The 18,703-nt window shown below is 48.1% G+C and overlaps 1 protein-coding gene across 1 annotated transcript in view; it reads right to left on the bottom strand.

The window, feature by feature from the left end:
* The window catches only part of myom3 (myomesin 3), a 51,108-nt gene that overhangs the window by 11,113 nt on the left and 21,292 nt on the right, over positions 1 to 18,703 (bottom strand). The window contains exons 9-23 of the mRNA XM_072716255.1: positions 17,598 to 17,738; positions 16,879 to 17,040; positions 14,594 to 14,735; positions 13,251 to 13,450; positions 12,649 to 12,702; positions 12,030 to 12,157; positions 10,393 to 10,576; positions 9,784 to 9,958; positions 9,121 to 9,242; positions 8,295 to 8,476; positions 4,732 to 4,858; positions 1,714 to 1,895; positions 1,418 to 1,532; positions 978 to 1,134; positions 682 to 788 (exon numbers count right to left, since the gene is read on the bottom strand). Coding sequence (XP_072572356.1) covers positions 682 to 788; positions 978 to 1,134; positions 1,418 to 1,532; positions 1,714 to 1,895; positions 4,732 to 4,858; positions 8,295 to 8,476; positions 9,121 to 9,242; positions 9,784 to 9,958; positions 10,393 to 10,576; positions 12,030 to 12,157; positions 12,649 to 12,702; positions 13,251 to 13,450; positions 14,594 to 14,735; positions 16,879 to 17,040; positions 17,598 to 17,738 — 2,178 coding nt within the window. The remainder of the gene's footprint in view (positions 1 to 681; positions 789 to 977; positions 1,135 to 1,417; positions 1,533 to 1,713; positions 1,896 to 4,731; positions 4,859 to 8,294; positions 8,477 to 9,120; positions 9,243 to 9,783; positions 9,959 to 10,392; positions 10,577 to 12,029; positions 12,158 to 12,648; positions 12,703 to 13,250; positions 13,451 to 14,593; positions 14,736 to 16,878; positions 17,041 to 17,597; positions 17,739 to 18,703) is intronic.

Here is an 18,703-nt window from a genome sequence, read left to right as displayed (position 1 = left end):
CTGTGTCATAGTGTGTTTCCACTGGCTACTCCGGTTTCCCCCCCCCAGTGCAAAATACGTGATGAGGTTAAATGGAGTTACTAAATTGCCCATAGGTGTGCATATGTGTGTTACAGCGAAGTTCCCTCCCTTGTGCCCATAGCTTCAGGGATGGGCTACAGACCCCCCCATGACCCTGAATAGGACAAGCAGTTACAGAAAATGGATGTGTGGATGTCATGTTATCCATCAGTCATATAGACCGATGCATTATGCATGAATGCATATAGAGAAAGATGTTCAAATAGTGCAGTAAGGCACCATAAGAGGTGAAGAAACACACGGTCGTGTGCTCACAAACCCATGGGCCTTGAGCCAGACTGGGCTGTTCTATGAAGGTTTGATATGATTTTTGAGTAATGAACTCAGATGTGAAAAGCCAGGAAGTACAGTTGGCCTGCAGTGGTGCTCTACAGCAATAGAGATTAGCCGTCAGTAACAGAAACTTAGCCTTTAAAAAGGAGACTCGCATTTAAAAAAAGAGGCTTAGCCATCAACTAAGGAAACTTACAATGGAGACTCGCTCTCAACAGGAGCCCAACGCTCAGCAATGAAGAATTAACCTCGACAATGGAGCCTTACCATCAATTACAGAGGTTTACGCTCAACAATGAAGCATTATTCTCAACAACAGAGCCCTACCTTCCGCAGTCAAGTTGTAGCTGGAGGAGATGTCCTGCTCATCACCTTTCACTACGGTATAAAGGCCCAGGTCTTCCTCGGAGGGGTTTAGGAACGTGATGGTGGACCTGGAGGGTGAGCCAGACAATGGAGAAGTGTGACTCAGATGCTGCCCAATCAAGACTTGAAGAGTTGAGTGCGGGGAAGATGATGTGATTGTTCTGTTAGCCAATCTACACATTGTCCTTAAGACGTAACCATTTAATAGCCTTGGGTTCCTGGATCTAGGTTTTTGGCTTCTCTTCATTCTTTCTCACCGGTTGCCTTTGAGCTCCACACGTGCCCGTCCACCACCAATGGGCTCTGTGTAGTTCTTGGCCCACACCAGCTGGCTGGCCTCGGTCCCCAAAGGACATTCAAAGCCCAAGAAGATGAAGCCATCGTTGTCCACCCCGATCTCCACATCCTTTGTTCCTGATGGTGAAATAGTTCAGATCAGTAACTGTGAGGATGTCCGAGGCCAATGGTCCTCTTCCCGATCCCCCACCCCTGCCAGAATGTTTCCATTCCAAACCTACCTTGATCAGGTTCATATGGTCCTTAATGGGCTAATAAAGAAACAGTGTGGGTTGGAATGAAAACATTCTGAGGGGGGCACCAGGAACAGGATTGAGAACCACTGTCCTAGGCAAATTAGAAATCATCATTTTCAATCAACCAATCGGAAATAATCATTTCCAATCACCCATTCAGTCACCTGGCTTTGTCTGAGCTGTGATTGGCTCAGATGGCAGGGAGGGCATGCCCACACCGAATTTGTTGACTGCAGAAACGCGTAGAATGTAGGTTTTACCTGCCTGCAGGCCTGACACCTGTGAGAAACAGTGTGAAGTTGAAAAAAAATCAAAATGTTAAATATTTGTTGTGATTATGTAGTGAAATTAGTTACATTTCCACAAATTACAGGCATTTATGGAATAACTGTGCATCATTTCTGCGGCAGCCTTGCACTGAATTTTAGTAATCAATTCCACAAATCACAATGTTACTGACCTTAAGATGGGTGTCTGGGATTGGGTCTTGGGTCAGCCGAGTCCAGCCCTCTGCCTCGTCCTGGCTGTTGATCTCCACTAGGTACCCTGTGACCTGACTCCGCCCCTCGTACATAGGCCCCTCCCAGAGCAGGACCAGTGATGTTATGCGCACTTCTCTGAACACCAGGTCATAGGGGCACCCTGATGTTGGGGGGAGAGGTAGATTGTGCTGCAGGGTCATCCCTCCTGGCTCAGAGGAACAACACATGCCTGAAGAGCCTTGGACCCATTTTTATCACGGAGCACCAATCACTTGAGTTTTCAAAGAACACACATAGTTATAGATATGATGCATACTGTCAGTGAAAATATTGACTTGTATACCAGACATGTAGGTTCATATCCTGGGCTATGGGGAGAGGTAGGGTTCTACCCAGAATGCACCAGGATGACACGTTGACAAAATCTTGTACGATCCTTCTGATGGAGCTTTCGTTTTAGGGGACACTCTCCCCCTTCCCCACAGTACCTGTACATTTCAACTCACATTGAGCCTCTTATGAAGCGCATGGTCCTGTTACTAAGGACAGCGATTCTCAACCTGGTCCTCAGAGACACCCAGACAGTCGACATTTTTGCTCCCGCCCAAATCCCAACACCCCTGTACCAGTGTCCTTGATTGCTTGGCTCAAGTGTGCTGGGAGCTGCAAGGTAGCAAAAATACGGAACGTCTGGCGGTTCCCGAAGACTGGGTTGGGAAACACTGGCTAAAGAAAACACAGGAAACACAAGGTCCTTCAGCTCATATCAGGCCCGTGTGGAAACATATAATGCAGCGAGTGGCCCATTATCGAAGGGACCATCACGTCGAAAACAATGAATAAACACCGGCGATCATAAGGGGAACGCACGCACCCTGCCCTCTCCATGAGGGATGCGACGGCTCGTTTGCTTAATGATCCTCAGTCGTGTCTGAATTTTTAACGAGGTGAAGTGGAGCCGGCCTGTGGAATTAATGAACTGTGCAGCGAGTGACCTCCATTTTTAATGTCTACGCCGCATCGTAAGTGACCCCCGTGGCACCGTTAGGTTTCCGACGCCCTACCCTTTGTCTCTGAGATACTGCTGTCCGCACTGGGGCATTTATAATTCATATGACCGCATCATTGTTTACCTTTATTTCTGATCACATCTGTTTCTTAGGCTAATGAGTCCGAGTGTAAAAGTACAGAAAGTAAAAAATGAAAACATACAGTAAATGCGCTTCATTTTGTTTAATATTTGACTGTTTGGAGGGGGATACCCCTAGCTATAGGGAGAACAGGCAGCCTGGGGGCCTGAATTACATGCATTGTGGAGGAAATTAAATGATCATCCGTTTTCTTGGTGGGGGGCCTTGCAAGTCACCTAAGGCTTCTGAAAAGGTTGAGCTGCGTATCTGCCTTATTACGAATCTGGACTTTTTGATCTTGAACATTTCCGGAACTCGCACCCAGATCCGGACGCCCGACCCTGCACCCCTCTGACAGTGGTCTCACGCCCATTTTGTTTTCCTCTATTTCCTCTTGGCGCTGAGAGCAAACCGGCTGTATGAGTTTCATTCCTCACAATCATTTTCGATAAATCCACCCACGCTGATACGGCTGGCACTTCCTGTCATGTGGTACGTGGAGCACATAACCACGGTACCTCAACATTTCATACGAATGACAGATATCATACAAGGGACAGCTTCACTCACTGCACTCCGTAGCTAATATTGGGTAGATGTAGCGAGCTTCACATAGAACCGGCTTTTTCCTCCTGATCTGCTTCAAGTGTAGCTGAGCTATGCGTTCAGAGAAGCCTTTCTGCACACCACTGCTGTACTGAACTGTTATTTTTGCACTTGCGGCTTTTGCCATTAGCATTAACGAGTCCTGCCAATCTCCACTGATTTCTCTTATTAACAAGATGTTTTCAGCAACAGAATAGATGCTGACTGGATCCTTTATTATTTGTCACATCATTCTCTGTAGATTTGGTCGAGGTTCAAGTCGAATTACCACATAAGGAATAATGTAAATAAATTTGATCTGTTCCAGACCCACAAATGATTGCTTATTTAAACTTATCTACCTATCTAACTAATGATAAAAACCATTAGCAAGTAATATAAAAGTAATAATCATGTGAAAAACCACAGATACAAAAGCAATAAACATGAAATAAATGGCAATTTATGAGCACTTTAGCTGTACTGAGATGAGCTGACGGCAATCGTTTGGAAGGGGAGACGCGTCATGATCCATACAAGTTTTAGCGGGTCTGGTTTGTTTTGTCGTATTGTGGCTAGATTTTTCTCAACTGGCCTGTTGGCAAAGTTTGAATGCTCCAAGATTTCCAGGAAATCTTCAAAAAATATTCAACAGACCCATTTGATGTCCGAGTTGGTCAGGCTAAGAGGTGTTCAAGTTCCAAGTTTCTACTGTACTCATGAATCTCAGGAGGGCGACTGGGTGTGGCATCAACAATCACACCGCATTTAAGTTTGCTTAGATTAAGCATCGTAGACGTTCTGCTTCTGAACCAAAAGGTAAGCGAACGTCTTCACCCTCTATGTGGTTTGCAGCTAAGCCACATGAACTGCTGTTTACATTAATAGGCAGCTGTACCCAATAAACTGGATGCTGAGAGTAAACAGCCTTAAACCCAGGAGGATATTTTAATATTAACATATAATTAGCATAATAAGCTCTTGCCTTGTTCTGTTGGTGGGTGGAGTTTATTATAGCTTGTATGAATAACCAAAGCTAATACAAAATGGAAATACACCTAAATGAATAATTAAGTGAAAATTGCTTGTCGACAAATACAGAAGCGTAATAACATGGAGACGTGTCATCCACAGGCCCAAACAGACCTTCCGGGAACATTCCCAGGACACTGTGAAGACCTTCAGCTGAGTCACCAAGCTGGCATGAAGTTCCTCTGGGAGACATATGTGCGATGGCAGTATGGACTGCGGAAGTGGATGCCAGTACCTCACTGGACCCACCTGGCTCATCCATGGTCCATGGGTCACACAGGAACACGTCACTGGGCTCCGAGGGCGGCCCCAAGCCGACGACGTTGGTCGCAAAAACCCGGAAGCGGTAGCGATGCCCCATCTGCAGGCCGCTGACCTTAGGGCAGAAGATACACGGTCCCATCAGAAGTACCGAACGGGCCTTAGAGCCTTACAGAGAGACAATTTGGATTTTTAGGACCTGACTTGGGTCACTTTGTGGTTCCTTGGTGATTTACACAATATTTCTGATTACTTGGTGTGCTGGTTCCCCATAAATGTGGAATGAGAGCCTAACCGTGGTACAACGAAGGGCAGAAGGCAGACTGCAACTGTAAGACGTCCAACAGGACATGTCAGCGTCTCAGTTCTGCTCTCACCTGCACTGGCTGAATTGGAACATAAAGACCAACTGTGATTTGTATTGGTCAGTAAGTCACAGGTTCTACCAGTTCTACACTGGTTTGTTGCCTACATTCTTAATGAAAGGAAATGCTACATTTTAATCAGAGGTAGCGAAATAACAGGTATAATTTTTTTTTTCCCGTCCAAGTTCACAGGCCTCCTGAAAGTTATGCACAGACCTCAAGTTCAATGCCAGGCTTCCTCCTTACCTTCTCCTGTAGCTGAAGGTGTAGAGAGGAGGGGGGGTCCTGACCACAGGGGTTTTTAAGGCAACCATTCAGTGCTGTCAGCCTAAGTCCCCGTGCTCTCAGTTTTATCTAGTCTTGTGTCTGCCTCTCTCTTTTTATTGGTCGAATATGCCCAGAGCACCTCCCAGTGTGTCCAGCAGGCATCCTAGATGTCCAAACCACCTCAACTGGTTCATTTTGATATGGGGGAGCAGCGGCTCTACTTTGAACCCCTCCTGAATGTCCGAGCTCCTCACCCTATCTCTAAGGCTGAGCCCAGACATTCTAGAAAGCTAATTTCCGCCGCTTGTATCTGCGATCTTATTCTTTCAGTCACTACCCAGAGCTATTTACCAACACAATATGCCTCCCATTCCCTCTTCCCTTGGCTCAGAGATCATCGGCTAGCCCCAGTAACTTCCAGCAAAATGGACTGGTGTGCTGGCATGACCCAGTATACTGATGTGGTCGCCTGTGTCTCAGTCCCTCCGGCAGTTGATTCACAGAGCGACCCGCCCAGCTTCTGTGATTTATAGGAAATTCACTTTGAAATGGCGACAATTGCATTTGTCATTTTTTGCTTTCCGGAGACGTTATCTTCTGGGATACTACTCAGTTCCCTCGGAGGGGTCAAGGATTAGTTTTCGGTTCTCCCAATATTGGCATTTGGGTTTTTTTTTCCAGGTTTTCATTTCCTTCTGGAAACATGACCATAAATCACTGCAAAAGTTGCCGGTAAAATATGCCGCACTAAATAAAATTCAACCGACCGATCAAATGTGATTCCAGAAGCACCCTGCAGTTTCCCCAAGAAGCCCGCTTAGCAAACAGCCATCACTGAAAGCACCCCCCTTTTGTTGCCTGGCGACCGCATTCATGTGGCTCGGGCCGCCTCAGGAGTGCTGGCAGCCGCGTGGCCCAGCTGGGTGCCTGGCGCCTCTCCCCAGCCGCGGCGCTCTCTCCTGGCTGCAGCGGATGTTACCGGCGCCTGGTGCTCCGGCCATGAATCTGGAGTTACCCGCCACGTGCCCCAACAGAGATGCTCTTGTTACCTCGTGTGCCCCAGGGTGCAAAGCAGATGGCTCTGAGGTGTTGGAGTCACAGCTGGTTCGGGTTAACCTGCCCCCTGCTGCCAAGTACAGGTAAGTACCTTAGATACACACAGACACCAACCCCAGGGACAGGAGATCTGCAGTTAGAACATTGGTCCTTCTGTTCTGTGCTTCCAAATAAAAACAATAAGGTTACTGTAGCACAGATCAGACTTACTGTTCCTACTGTACTCTTACTGTATCGTACTGTACCAATACTATACTGTACCCTTACTGCACTCTACTGTACCCTTACTGCACTGTACCAATACTGTACTGTAGCCTTACTGCACTGTACTGTACCCTTACTGTACTATACCAATACTGTACTGTACCCTTACTGCACTGTACAGTACCCTTACTGTACTGTACCAATACTGTACTGGACCCTTACTGCACTGTAATGTACCCTTACTGTACTGTACCAATACTGTACTGGACCCTTACTGCACCCTACTGTACCCTTACTGTACCATACTGTACCGCTACTGACTCCCATTCTTCTGGTTCTTCACACAGGGAGATTTACACTTAAGGTGTAAAAATAGATCTATGCAGTCTCTAGAGAAGTCACACAGTGCTCTGCTTTTTAAATTATGACATCCTGGTACCAGATGACTAACTGCTTCTTCTCCTCATCTGCACTGAACATCTCTCATTGTAAAATTATCCTGTGAATCATTTTTTAATGTCTTTTTAAATAATGTTTATTTCTCCAATAGCATATTTTGTGGGCGACCAAAGATAGATAGAGCAATCTCCAGCTTTAAGAAATGACATTTTATTTCTGCGTCTTCTGCTTCTCCTGTTTGTGTTTCTAGAAAATTCTGTAGACCGCCACCTTTGCCTAATAGTTTTAAGCCACCCAAAGGAAATCCATAAGTTTGGCTTGCAAATGAGGAACTGGGACTGTCCCTCCAGACAAGAATGAGGTAGGATTAGTCACATGGAAAGACATCTTTATCTGAGCACACTGAGAACATGACTGGGGCTTTGTGACAGATCCCGTCCAGCGAAAGGGTTTTAAAGTCAGAGGCCGTTCTCTCTATTGATCTGGACATTGATCTTTTTCTTTAGGGGCACTTAACCTTTCCTAAGATCTCTTCATTCGATGTCAAAAGAGATTAGACACGTAATGTACCAAGTTAAAAGTAGCGCTCCTCAAAAGAGGCACATTTTTGTCACTTCCTCCAGGGCCTTTTTTTAAAATAAAAGTCACAGAACATACTTTTGTGCTTTTGTATTGATTAATATTATAATTCTTTCCTCGGGCAAAGTTTTTTTTCTTTAAATAAGAAATCCAGTTATGGCCACCAGATGGCGCTAGGTTATTTTAAGAATTCCAATCACAGTGGCTGTAAAAATGAATATAAATTTGAATCAAGGCGGATTCAAATCCTATGGGCTCACATTTCAGACAGTCTCTAATGAGGCTGGATGTACCAGCTGCCTGCTGCCTGTTAAACAGGAGGAAGGACTCCTGGTAGCACAATTTACTCCAGCTCTGGAAGCAGGCGATTATTTTGAATGCTTACTACTGAAAAGATCAATACAGTGCATTTTCATTAATTTAATTGCAATCACAATACTAGGTTATATAAATGCAGTGAAGGGCATAACTCATTTTCAGACGGGAAAGCTCATTTGGAAGGATAATCATAGTTGGGAAACACATTATAGTTCCTCTGTTGTCTGCCAAGAGAGGGCGCTGTGGACCACATTACTGAACCATTAGTTAAAGTGCCTGCATATTAAAATGAAGACCACTGTCATGTTTTTTTTTCTTTTGTCTTTTTTTTTTTTTAGATCCGGGCGGCGATTACATCCTTACCCTGTAGGTCCTCTCTTTCACCGGCTGAGTATTGACCTCACGCCATACTGCCGCTGCTGTGTCAGTCTGATCCAAATAGTATCCTCTGACTGGGTCCCTGCTGGTAGGGGCCCTCCACCCAATCACCATCTCAGTCCCGGTGCAGTTCAAAAGGACGATGGCTGATGGCCTGGATGGGACACCTGAGGGGTAACCAAGGAAACCGTAGTGATGGAAACGGCAAATGGCGATGAGTGATCATCATTAACGAAGCTGCGCTAGGCGGCAGATATCAGATGAAAGTGATTCTACAAACAGCATAACTTCATCATCCCACTTGTCCTGCCTCCAGTAGCATATTCCTCTAGAGCAGGGATGGTCCTACCTGGTCTGTGATGAACCACAACTGATCTCAGGCAGATAGTAACCAACCAGGTAAGCCGGCTGGATACTGGCACTGCAGGAGCAGAGTTGACCATCCCTGCTCTAGGTTTTTCAACTGGTTTTAGTTCAGTCTCCTGACCAGTTGAACTGGTCTGCATTATTGACCAGCTGCTCGGTCTATTGGTTTGTGATATAACTGCCAACTGTGCTGTGTCAGCAGCTGTAGCGGAAAATGGACTGGTGAGTGGAGAAAACCAGTTTAGCTGAGACACCCCGAGGGAATTAGTTAGCACAGTATGACCTTTATCGGCCCACAAATTGCTCTTGCTGCATCACTTCTGGTTGATTGACCTCTCAACCTGAAAACCCCCATGAGAAGGATCCTCCATCCATCTGAGGTGACTGCAGCCACACAGTGATGCTCTGGACATGGGGAGGGCATCTGTACACTCCCGCTACTCACACAGGGCTGCTTTCGCCCGCGCTGCAGTCGATTCCTCTGAGTACTCGCTGTTACCCGCCCGGCTCACAGACTTCACCCGGAAGACGTACATCTTGTCGGGGGTGAGCCCATGGATGGTGAACCTATGGCACGGATAGGACACGGTCTCTGCTAAGCTGTGGTTAGCCTGGTTAGCCTAGTCTGCCCTGACGTCTTATCGGCTCGGCGGGAGTGGGGGGGCTTGGGAGTAGAGCGGTGCTGGATTTAGAAGCATCGATTCGGAGGGTTAGGTGTCACTCTTATCAGCAGGTGCCGTGGCTGCAAGGGTCACATGACGAAGGTGCTGAAAGGCTGGCAGCCAATCCTGCCTGTATGACATACTAACATTTCTCAGACGATGGTACCACGGGAAATCAACCAAACACAGGCAACGTAATGTAATATTACAGAAAATAACAATCGCTGTTCCTGTCATGTTTCATGGTTGCCCAAAGTAACTCCTGTGGGTGTTGTTTGCAGTGCAACCTGGGTAATGTAGTGCAGTGCAACAGAGCACACAGTGCTTCAAGCTGCGAAAGTACTAGCTGGGAAACTCCTCTTAACTTAGAACCCTGTAACGGTGCACCTCGTGGCTGCATCTGGGTGGCGTTTCTCTGCAGCTCGCCCCCTGCTGGGCATGCTTACCTGCTGCTGGTGACTGGTTTATTGTTCACCGTCCTCCAGTTCTCGGTCCCAGCTTCACAGTAGTACAGGTAGTAGCCCAAGATGCCCTCTGTGGCCTTTGGCTCCTTCCACAGCAACTGCACCGAGGTGTCCGTGTCCCTCAGTGCCTGGATGCCGTGGGGCGGACAGGGCGGCGCTAGTGAGGAACAGCAGGAGACACTGATTGGTGAGGACATGTACACAGCTCACACACACACGCACACACACACACAGGTCTTTGAGCCTCACACACTCACCAGAGAAGAGCTATGATTTTTTTAGGATGGGGGACATAAGAGGGGCCGACCTTATCATTAGCCAATGATATGATTTGACTCAGTGATTGACAGAAGACGTGGCTCTCCAGGGGCCAATCAGCTTTCAGCTCGGGCCAGTGCCTCTGTGGCAACGCCCCTGTATACATCCCTGCGCCATAGACAACTTCAAGATGGAAAAAGATACCTTAATATGAAATAAAAATGCCTCTGTTTTTGCGGTAAATGGTTTCCTTTTAGGAAATCCAATAAAACACAGAGTTGAGGTCTGTGACCCTGATCCCCAGTCAGCAGGAAAGAGACAGGTCATGCTCACCTACTGGCTGCCCCAGCGAGATGAGCTCGCTGGGTGGTGAGGGGTCGCTCACCCCATACTTGTTGATGGACCGCACGCGGAAGCAGTAGGACTTGCCCTTCTGTAGGTCGAAGATGGCGAAACGAGGCGAGGCCACGGTCTGGCCCAGGCTGGCCAGGTGCCAGCTGTCGTGCCCCGCCACCGACTGAGGACACAGACATAGAGGCTCACTTTTCCCGCTTCCTCAATGGCCTCCTACACCACCTCCCTTACATTTTCCCCCCAGACATATTTCGCCATTCAGGTTTCTATTTCTCCCCATTGTACAAAAGCCGCTGCCATTTCGGACAGACGACGGCAGGCGTCACTGCAGGCAGGGGGTATGGAGCACCGGCCGGCGGTGCTGAAAGACGGACCCACGGAGCCGGAGAGCCCGGCCACGCTCAGACGCTTCCTGACGGAGTGGAGCCACATTTCCAAGCAGAATAAAAATTCCCCATGGCAGCCCCCTGCGATCAGGCCTGTCTTTTTTGAAAGCACTGGGCTCGGCGATACGACTGACATGGCAAAGAGCTCTCGGAGTGTGAGGCGGCCGATGACATAACTTCTCCCGGCGCTGTCACCTTATGTGACCCGTCTTCAAGGCTGAGCGGTGGGATTTTTCTTAAGAAGTGACACTATGTGCAAAACAAGGGGAGATTTCCACTCTGAGACGTGGCGCTCTTCCCTGCGTTCGCGGCTACCGGTTCCGCCACCTTCTTCCTGCAACATTTCACTAACACCACAGAAACGCTGCTATTGGCTCTACCTCTTCAGTTCCAGTCTGGAGATATTATACACGTTAAGTCTCATTTAATGATTAACAAAAATTGGCAAATAGCCTACAGCAGTAAATGAGTTGTGTCTCTAGCTGCAATTACATAAACATCTGGCACAGGGAGCGGATGCTGTGTCAGGTGGCCAAAGGTCACACGCATTTGCATGTTGGAGTATAGAAACAGCCAGCAAGGCCAGAAAAGAGGAGACACTTCTGAGACTTCAGAAGCAGAGAGATACTAACAGGGCGGCAAATATGGCGAAATGTCAGGTTTCTTTATGGAAGTAGAGCTTGTTCTTTCAAATGCAAACCCTGACACATTTTTCCAAACCAAAAAACAAAACCCTTTGAGCTCACATGTTGTTTAAAGTGATGACGCAGACAATTATGTAACCAGCAGGGGGCAGTAATATGATGGGCAGAGAGCATTAAAATAAGAGCTACTGCAGTAGTGTGCTGGAGCGACCTGCAGTGGAGATTGAGTCAACCCTCCAGGAGGCCCAGGAAATGGTAGCGTTTGTTTCCCCTTTTTGTCCCCTCATAGCTGCTGTAGCTCAACTAGTAGCGCATTATGCTGACAACACAAAGGTTCCAGGTTCAAATCCCAGAGAGCAGATATAAATTGTAATCCTTCCCTCTGCTGTAAGTAATCGTGGATGTAAGTGTTAAACAAATAAATGCAATGTATCAAACAGCAGTGAAGCCTGCAGGGGCAAATGAATAGTGCCTCTTGATAGAGGGGCCAGCTGATGAAGTGTGGCTCTTAAGGTGTGTGACATGAGAAACGCATAAATGAAGCAAAAACACTCTGAACCATGCTCTCCGGATGATCCTTGCTCACCCGCTCCACGTAGAAGGTGAGTGGCTCGCGGCCTCGGGGCTCCGGCTCTGTCCAGCCAATCACCACAAAGGACTCGCTCGCCTCACAGGCATGAACATCCGTGGGTGGGAGCGGAACCCGCACTTCACCTGGTGGGGAGGTGAGGGGGGCCATTGTGTAGAAGATTTACACTTTGCTATCAAGCAAGGGCGATTTTGCTGTGAAACAAATGTTACATGCGATGTAACATCTAAGTTAAGTTGAGATATGTGTGGTATTGTGTGGCTTAGCAGGTTCAGATGCTCTGCCTATGCGTGAAAGAGAGGTAGTTTGAATCCCCAAATCAGCAAAGTGTTTTCACCATTTTTTGGGTAAAAGCATCTGCTGAATATCTATCAGTGTAAATAAATGTAACGACAGAGGAGCTTGTAACTAGTGATGGTCAAATGAAGCTTAATGAACCATTTGCTGTATTTTTTGACCCCACTAGGTGGTGCTCTTGGCTTGCTTTGGGCATGCTTTGAGCCCCTTCAAGAACAGAGAGCAACATCTAGTGGGGTCAAAAAATACAGTAAATGGTTCATGAAGCTTCATTTGGCCATCACTACCTGTAACTTGGAGTTGACACGGACGTGATCACCTTCTAGCTCGTCCTTGGTGATGACCATCTCCTTCCCGTCAAACACCTTGAACACTGGAGGGCAAGAACAGCACATAGTGTGGCATCAGTGCAAGCCAGACCTTGTACAATGTGGTGGCCAGACAGCACCCAGTGATTATACTGCGATAGCAATGGGGTCATATTTTGCCAACTTGGGGGTGTGGAGGGTTCTCCTCAGGAATACTTTGCCAGGGGACAGACGACCACGAGCATTATTCATGAATCATCTTGCGATCGAGTTGAAGGCACTCCACGGACTGATTGACAGGTTGGGCAGCTTTGGTTTACAGAATTAAATGCTCCATATTTAGATTTTGTTGGTGAGGGGCGGTGACTTGGGTGACCATGTATTTATTAGGGGGGCCCATGGCTGCCATGGCTGCCCCTGGCCACCCCTTAGAGCCACCCCTGTGGTCCGAATGTAGCTGGCCCTGTGACCTGCCCTTCGAAAGCTAAGTCGCAGACATCTGCGAGATGCTGTAAGCCATAGCAGCAGGTTATTTCCAACAGTTAAAAGAGTTTCACTGGAAGGGGCAGCATCCAGTTACACCATTACAAGCAGTGATGGGGGAGAGTCTTACCCATCCTGCGGCCGGGCTCAGCTGGGTCTGAGGTAAGGACGGGCTCCGTGGCCTTGGAGGGGCGGCCTACTCCGGCCTGGTTCAACGCTCGGACCCTAAACTGGTACATGGTGTTCTCTAGCAGGCCTCTGATGGGGTAGCAGCAGGCCCACTGTGGGGTCTCGTTGCAGAGTACCCAGTCCCCCACGCCAATGTCACACCTTCGGGGGGGGGGGGGGGAAGTTAGACAAGACAGGAGACATGAACCCAGACGTGGGGAAGTGGGCAGAACTCTGAACTGTGATTCTGCGGCTTCCTGAAAGCTGTTTGTCAGGCCTGCTGAAGAATACCGCTGTAAATCTGACAGAACGAGCTGGAAGCTTGGCTGTCCTCCCACACATGCTGGAAGAGTCATGGGGTCCTGCTGTAATTTACCTAACAGCCGCCACTTAAGTTCTTCAGCTGCTGCAAGTGGCCGGTTAGTCAAAACGACTGGATACAAACAAACAGCAAACGCAACAGCCACTAAAATGCTCGTCATCCGGCAAGCGAGAAGACAAACACGCTGACGTGGGGGGGACTTATGACTGTAAGTCACGTTGCTAGGAGACTGGCAGGGTAGGTGACTACAGCCTCAGCACGTGACTCTACGGGACTTGGTCTCTGCCAGGTCCTGCCCTTTGTCAAGCCACCCAGAACTGTGGCAATTATTCCGGAAGATGTCTGTGCACGCTTGTATGTGCCAGAGCACCCGCTTGTACGTGCCTGGGCACATGCGTGCACATGCCTGGGAACACACGTGTACCTGCCTGAGAACACGCACATGATTTTAATCCTTCTGCACGGTTGAAGTTGAGCTTTAGATGAAAACAAAATCTCTCTAATAATCATCCAGCCATGAAGATTGAAAATGGAACTGACCAGCTGCAGCTGACAGGAACTGCATCCATGCTTGTTTCCTCCCTTTGTCCAGAGCCCCCCTCTCCGGTTGCGAACCCAAAAGGCAGCCAGTCGGCAAACGCTTGCATCGTGGCAGATAAGTCAGCACCAGACTGAATTTGGACCCACCGCTGCCTGACCCCATGACCGTCTAAGCACTTCGTGCTTGTGTGGCACATCTGTGTCTCCAAACTGTGCGTGAGGGACCTTGCAGGAGGATTTAAGTAATAACGACAGACCAGCATCTCGGAGCAGCCACGTCCACCAAGGGCAAAGAGCCTCTCGAAAGTAGTGACAGTAGAACGACAGTCACATGCGGCTTGTACACAGCGCACCGGTTATGGTGTCTAACCATGTTTCATAGACTAATGACTGAGGACCCAGGACACATGAAGGGCGCCCCCTGCTGGCCCATTTCCACTCACTTCTCCACATAGTAGCCCTGGATTTTGCAGGCCCCATCTGCGCTGGGAGGCGTCCAGGTGAGCAGGATGTAGTCCTTGTTCATGTCGTGACACTGCACATTCATGGGCGAGCCTGGAGCCCCCGGCGTGGCCGCCACCCCATCTGGGGGGGGGGGGGGGGGGGGCAAGGGTGAGCGAGTGAGAGACAGAGAGAAGAAGAAAGCGAAGAAACATGTATGAGAAGGCAGGTATAACCCTACTGTGAAAAAGTCTTAGGCAGTCAAAGAAAATGATGTCTAAATGATCTTCACGTTGGTGTAGACCTATGATATAATATCTGTCAAAGTGTGTCAGCTTAGCCATTTCAAAACCTCCTCTAAAGTCTCCCAGTATTTCCAGTAACTATTTCAGTATTTTTTTTACTTGGCCGCTACCCCACCTTGTTTCACTATTGAATACCTCTTTGAGTTATTTAACTAATTTTGCTAATTAATTAATTGATTAGGTGGTGAAATTTAATGAATACATGGAAAGGCCGGGGTGCCCCTGAGGAGAGGTTTGGGGACTGAAGCAGTGTTCATCTAGCCATCCAACAGAAACCTTTAGGAGAACAGAAGAAAATTTTATTCATTGTTATTGTGTTCTGTTGATTTGCATATGTTCTAATGCAGTACCGGTCCCAGCTGATTTGGCACCCTGGGTATGCATCACCGCAGGTGCCCCCTGTTGGAGGCAAAGTGAAACTGGCTGACAATTCAGCGCCCTATGGGGTCACTGATGTCGTCTATAGTCTTATCTGTGTTTTATTTTATGAGCCAATATATATTTACTCCTCTGATAAACAGCTTTTAACATTATCTTTCACTGCCTAAGACTTTTGTACAGAACTGTACACCAAACTCTAATTCCGTGATAAGGGCTGTAGCATAGATGCTTATTTTGAATATAATTGATGCGATATTCCGACTTCCTGCACCACAGCGCAGTGGGAAGTGCACAGGGTCGGACTGGCAACAAAAAGCGCTTGATATATTTTGCTGATTGCAATCAACCGGCTGGCCAATAGCATTACCCATCCATCATCTCCTGCGATCGACCTGGAAACATGCCAGTATCAACGGATGGGTTGGGTACCCCTGGTATATAGGCTACACAATGCCGGAATTAGGGCATTTGGAAACAGCGGCTCAGAGATACGTAACGGGATGCGGAAGTCGCCTTCTTAAAGGTTCCTCTTTGCCAGAAGAGGTTAATTCTGCAGCTGTCCTTCGGGGCAGTGTCACCGACCACATGACCCATGCCAGCGAATCAGCCCATGCCCCCGGATGCGCCACGTAGAGAACCGCGACCCGCATCCCCACTTCCGAGATGAGGGCTGCAGGCAGCCACCTCTGCTGGCCCTTTCATTACAAGCCATGACAGGAGTCTGAGGCGGATCCTCTAATATGACGAGAGAAAGGCAGAGCTCGCACGATTATGGCATTAATATCATACTCATGCAGGAAGTTTGACGCCTCAAGAAAGGGCCGGTTGACAGACATTCATAAAACATTCATAGAGCCTTGCCGTGTGAGGATTCTGGAGATCAGCCTTAAGTGGGCCAGGCCTGGACCTCCAGAAGGGGTGATGTCGAGCCAGCCCTCGACACACCCTGCTCTGAGAACCTACCCCCCGAATAAAATACTGCGCTCTACTATCCATGACTCCTACAGGGCCCTCAGCAAACTACTCTCACCTCCAGAAAAACACAATTCTTGGGGGCAGAGAACTATGTTTGGATGTGACAGCGCATGTCGGGGATCAGCCAAAGCCATTTTTGTTCCTGGGTATCTTGCAGGGCCAGCACTGACTCACAGCATTGACAATGAGCATTTACTAATGAGTACCTAGTACCTGCCAGGTTGCGAGCATGACCTACTTAAGGCTACCTAAATCTATCTAAGGCTACGCCCTGTTCCCCTAGAAACCGTGACCTGGTTTAGGCAGGTTTATGAGCGCGTCAGCAATAGATTGATGTGTTGTGACACACGACGACAACCTAGGTAGGGTTTCTTAACATGAAAAGGAAAACGTTGTGAAGCATGTGGGAAAACAAGTATGTTTACAACCCAAGCGTATCAAACATACATGCATAGAACATGCACAACACAGTTAACAGAATCGCACAAGATGTGCAAAGCTCCGTATGTTCGTGCACTCAACACCATCCCTGAAAGGTTATTAATACAACCAACAGATGACACTTGTGTTCTGTCATCTCTGATTGGCTGAGCCGACTGAGGACCGGGCATTGGTGGCAGCCCCACCTTTGACGTAGACGTATGCGCTGTGCTCCTCAAAGCCGTCACAGGTGCGCAGCCGCACGGTGTAAATGCCCTCCAACTCCTTGTGGATGGACCTGATGGTCAGGCTGGAGGAGCGCAAGGCCGTCTGCAACTCAACCTTGCTGTTTGCCCGCAGCGGGGCTCCTGTGGGATAGGGGCGGGGGGTGGGAGACCCTGAGATTTAAGCGGAGCAGGGTGGCAGCTGTCCCTACTGCAAACTTCCAGAATGTAGGATTGCTGGGGAAGCCTCTTTAATATTCATAAAGGAAGACTTACCTGAATTGGCCAGTGATCAGGATGGGCAAGGGTCATTAATATTTATAAAGGAAGCCTTGCCTGATTGGCTGGTCAGTATAATGACAGGGGAAGGCTTATTTATATTCATAAAGGTAGTTCAACCTGATTGATAGGTAAGGTAGCAAAGGTAGCAAAGGAAGGCTTGTCAATGTTCATAAAGGAAGCACTAGTAGGATTGAGTGGAAGAACCGTTAATATTCATAGAGGTAGCGTACCTGATTGGCTGGTGAGTAGGATGGCAGGGGAAGGCTTGTTAATATTCATAAAGGAAGTGCTACCTGATTGGCTGGTGAGTACCATGGAGGGGAAGAACTGTTAATATTCATAAAATAAGCACAACCTGATTGGCTGATTTCCTTTACGAATTTTAATGAGCCTTCCCCAACCCCAACCCCACTGCTCACCATCTTTCAGCCAGGTCACATCCTGCTGGGAGGCCAGCAGCGAGGAAGTGAAGTCACACTTCAGGCTGAGTGCCTCGCCCTCGATGGCGAAGGTCGGGGGGAAGGTCAAGCCGATCCGGGCCTCCTCCTCCACAGCTGGCCCTGGAGAAGCACCCACCACACATTTACTTGCTCCTGTTACTCCGAAGCCCTAGACAGGAAGCTTTACTGCACCTTGGACTTGAACCAACAAACCTTGCTGTAATGAGTCCATGTCTATATCCACCAGACTCATGGTTGCTATAGAGAAAGGCTGAATAAACATAATCTTGGTGACCCCATCGACCCAAATATTACTGCTGATAGGCTACATACTCTGTGTAACTAAGCAGGTTAGGGCACTGGGCCTGTAATCAGACGGTTGTGGGTTCACACCCCAGTGTCAGCATTGAGATTTCACTGTTGTGCCCTTCAGCAAGGCTCTTATCTCCAAATTGCTCCAGGCACTGTGTGACTCTGCGCTCTGAACAACATATAATTTATGTCTGCTAACTAAATATATGAAGTAGTGTTTCTTAACCGACGGGTCACAAGGCTAATGTCAGCGAGTTGCAGGGTTTGTGGTTGACAGCTTTTACTATCAGCAGTTTGACTTGTGACTTACAGACCTGTGGATCCTGAGGCTAAACCAGTTGAGAGCCACAGATACACAGCCTGGAATCGGCCCTGAACTCCGACACCATCGGGCAGAGTGGCAGTTGTGAGTGTTTTCCTCTTGTAACAAACTGTCAAAATTGCCTAGTATTTAAACGGGTCAATGGCACGTAGGCAATGGGAAAGGCGACTTATCTGTGCGTGAGTAGGGGTGCCCACGTTGCAGGCCGCGCATAAAAGGCTGCAGCGATTTGGTAGATGTGCAGCATGACAGGGAAAGCCGGGAGATGAGGAATGACATTCCGAAAAGGTGCAGCTTCTGACAAGCTGTTTACCAAAGCATCCTTTTGGGAATAGCCCGGAAAATTGTTCTTGATAAATGGAAAAGGTGCTCTGTGGTCTGCTCTTGTTTTTGTTTTTTTGCAGTTCTAGTAACATTTACAGACGTTTTACATAAGCAGAACTGCCGTTGG

The sequence above is a fragment of the Paramormyrops kingsleyae genome, chromosome 9 (genome assembly GCF_048594095.1).
Source record: "Paramormyrops kingsleyae isolate MSU_618 chromosome 9, PKINGS_0.4, whole genome shotgun sequence".
NCBI classification, from domain to species: Eukaryota; Metazoa; Chordata; class Actinopteri; order Osteoglossiformes; family Mormyridae; genus Paramormyrops; species Paramormyrops kingsleyae.
Note: the sequence above shows the minus strand (reverse complement) of the source record. Positions and strands in the feature narration are given on the sequence as shown.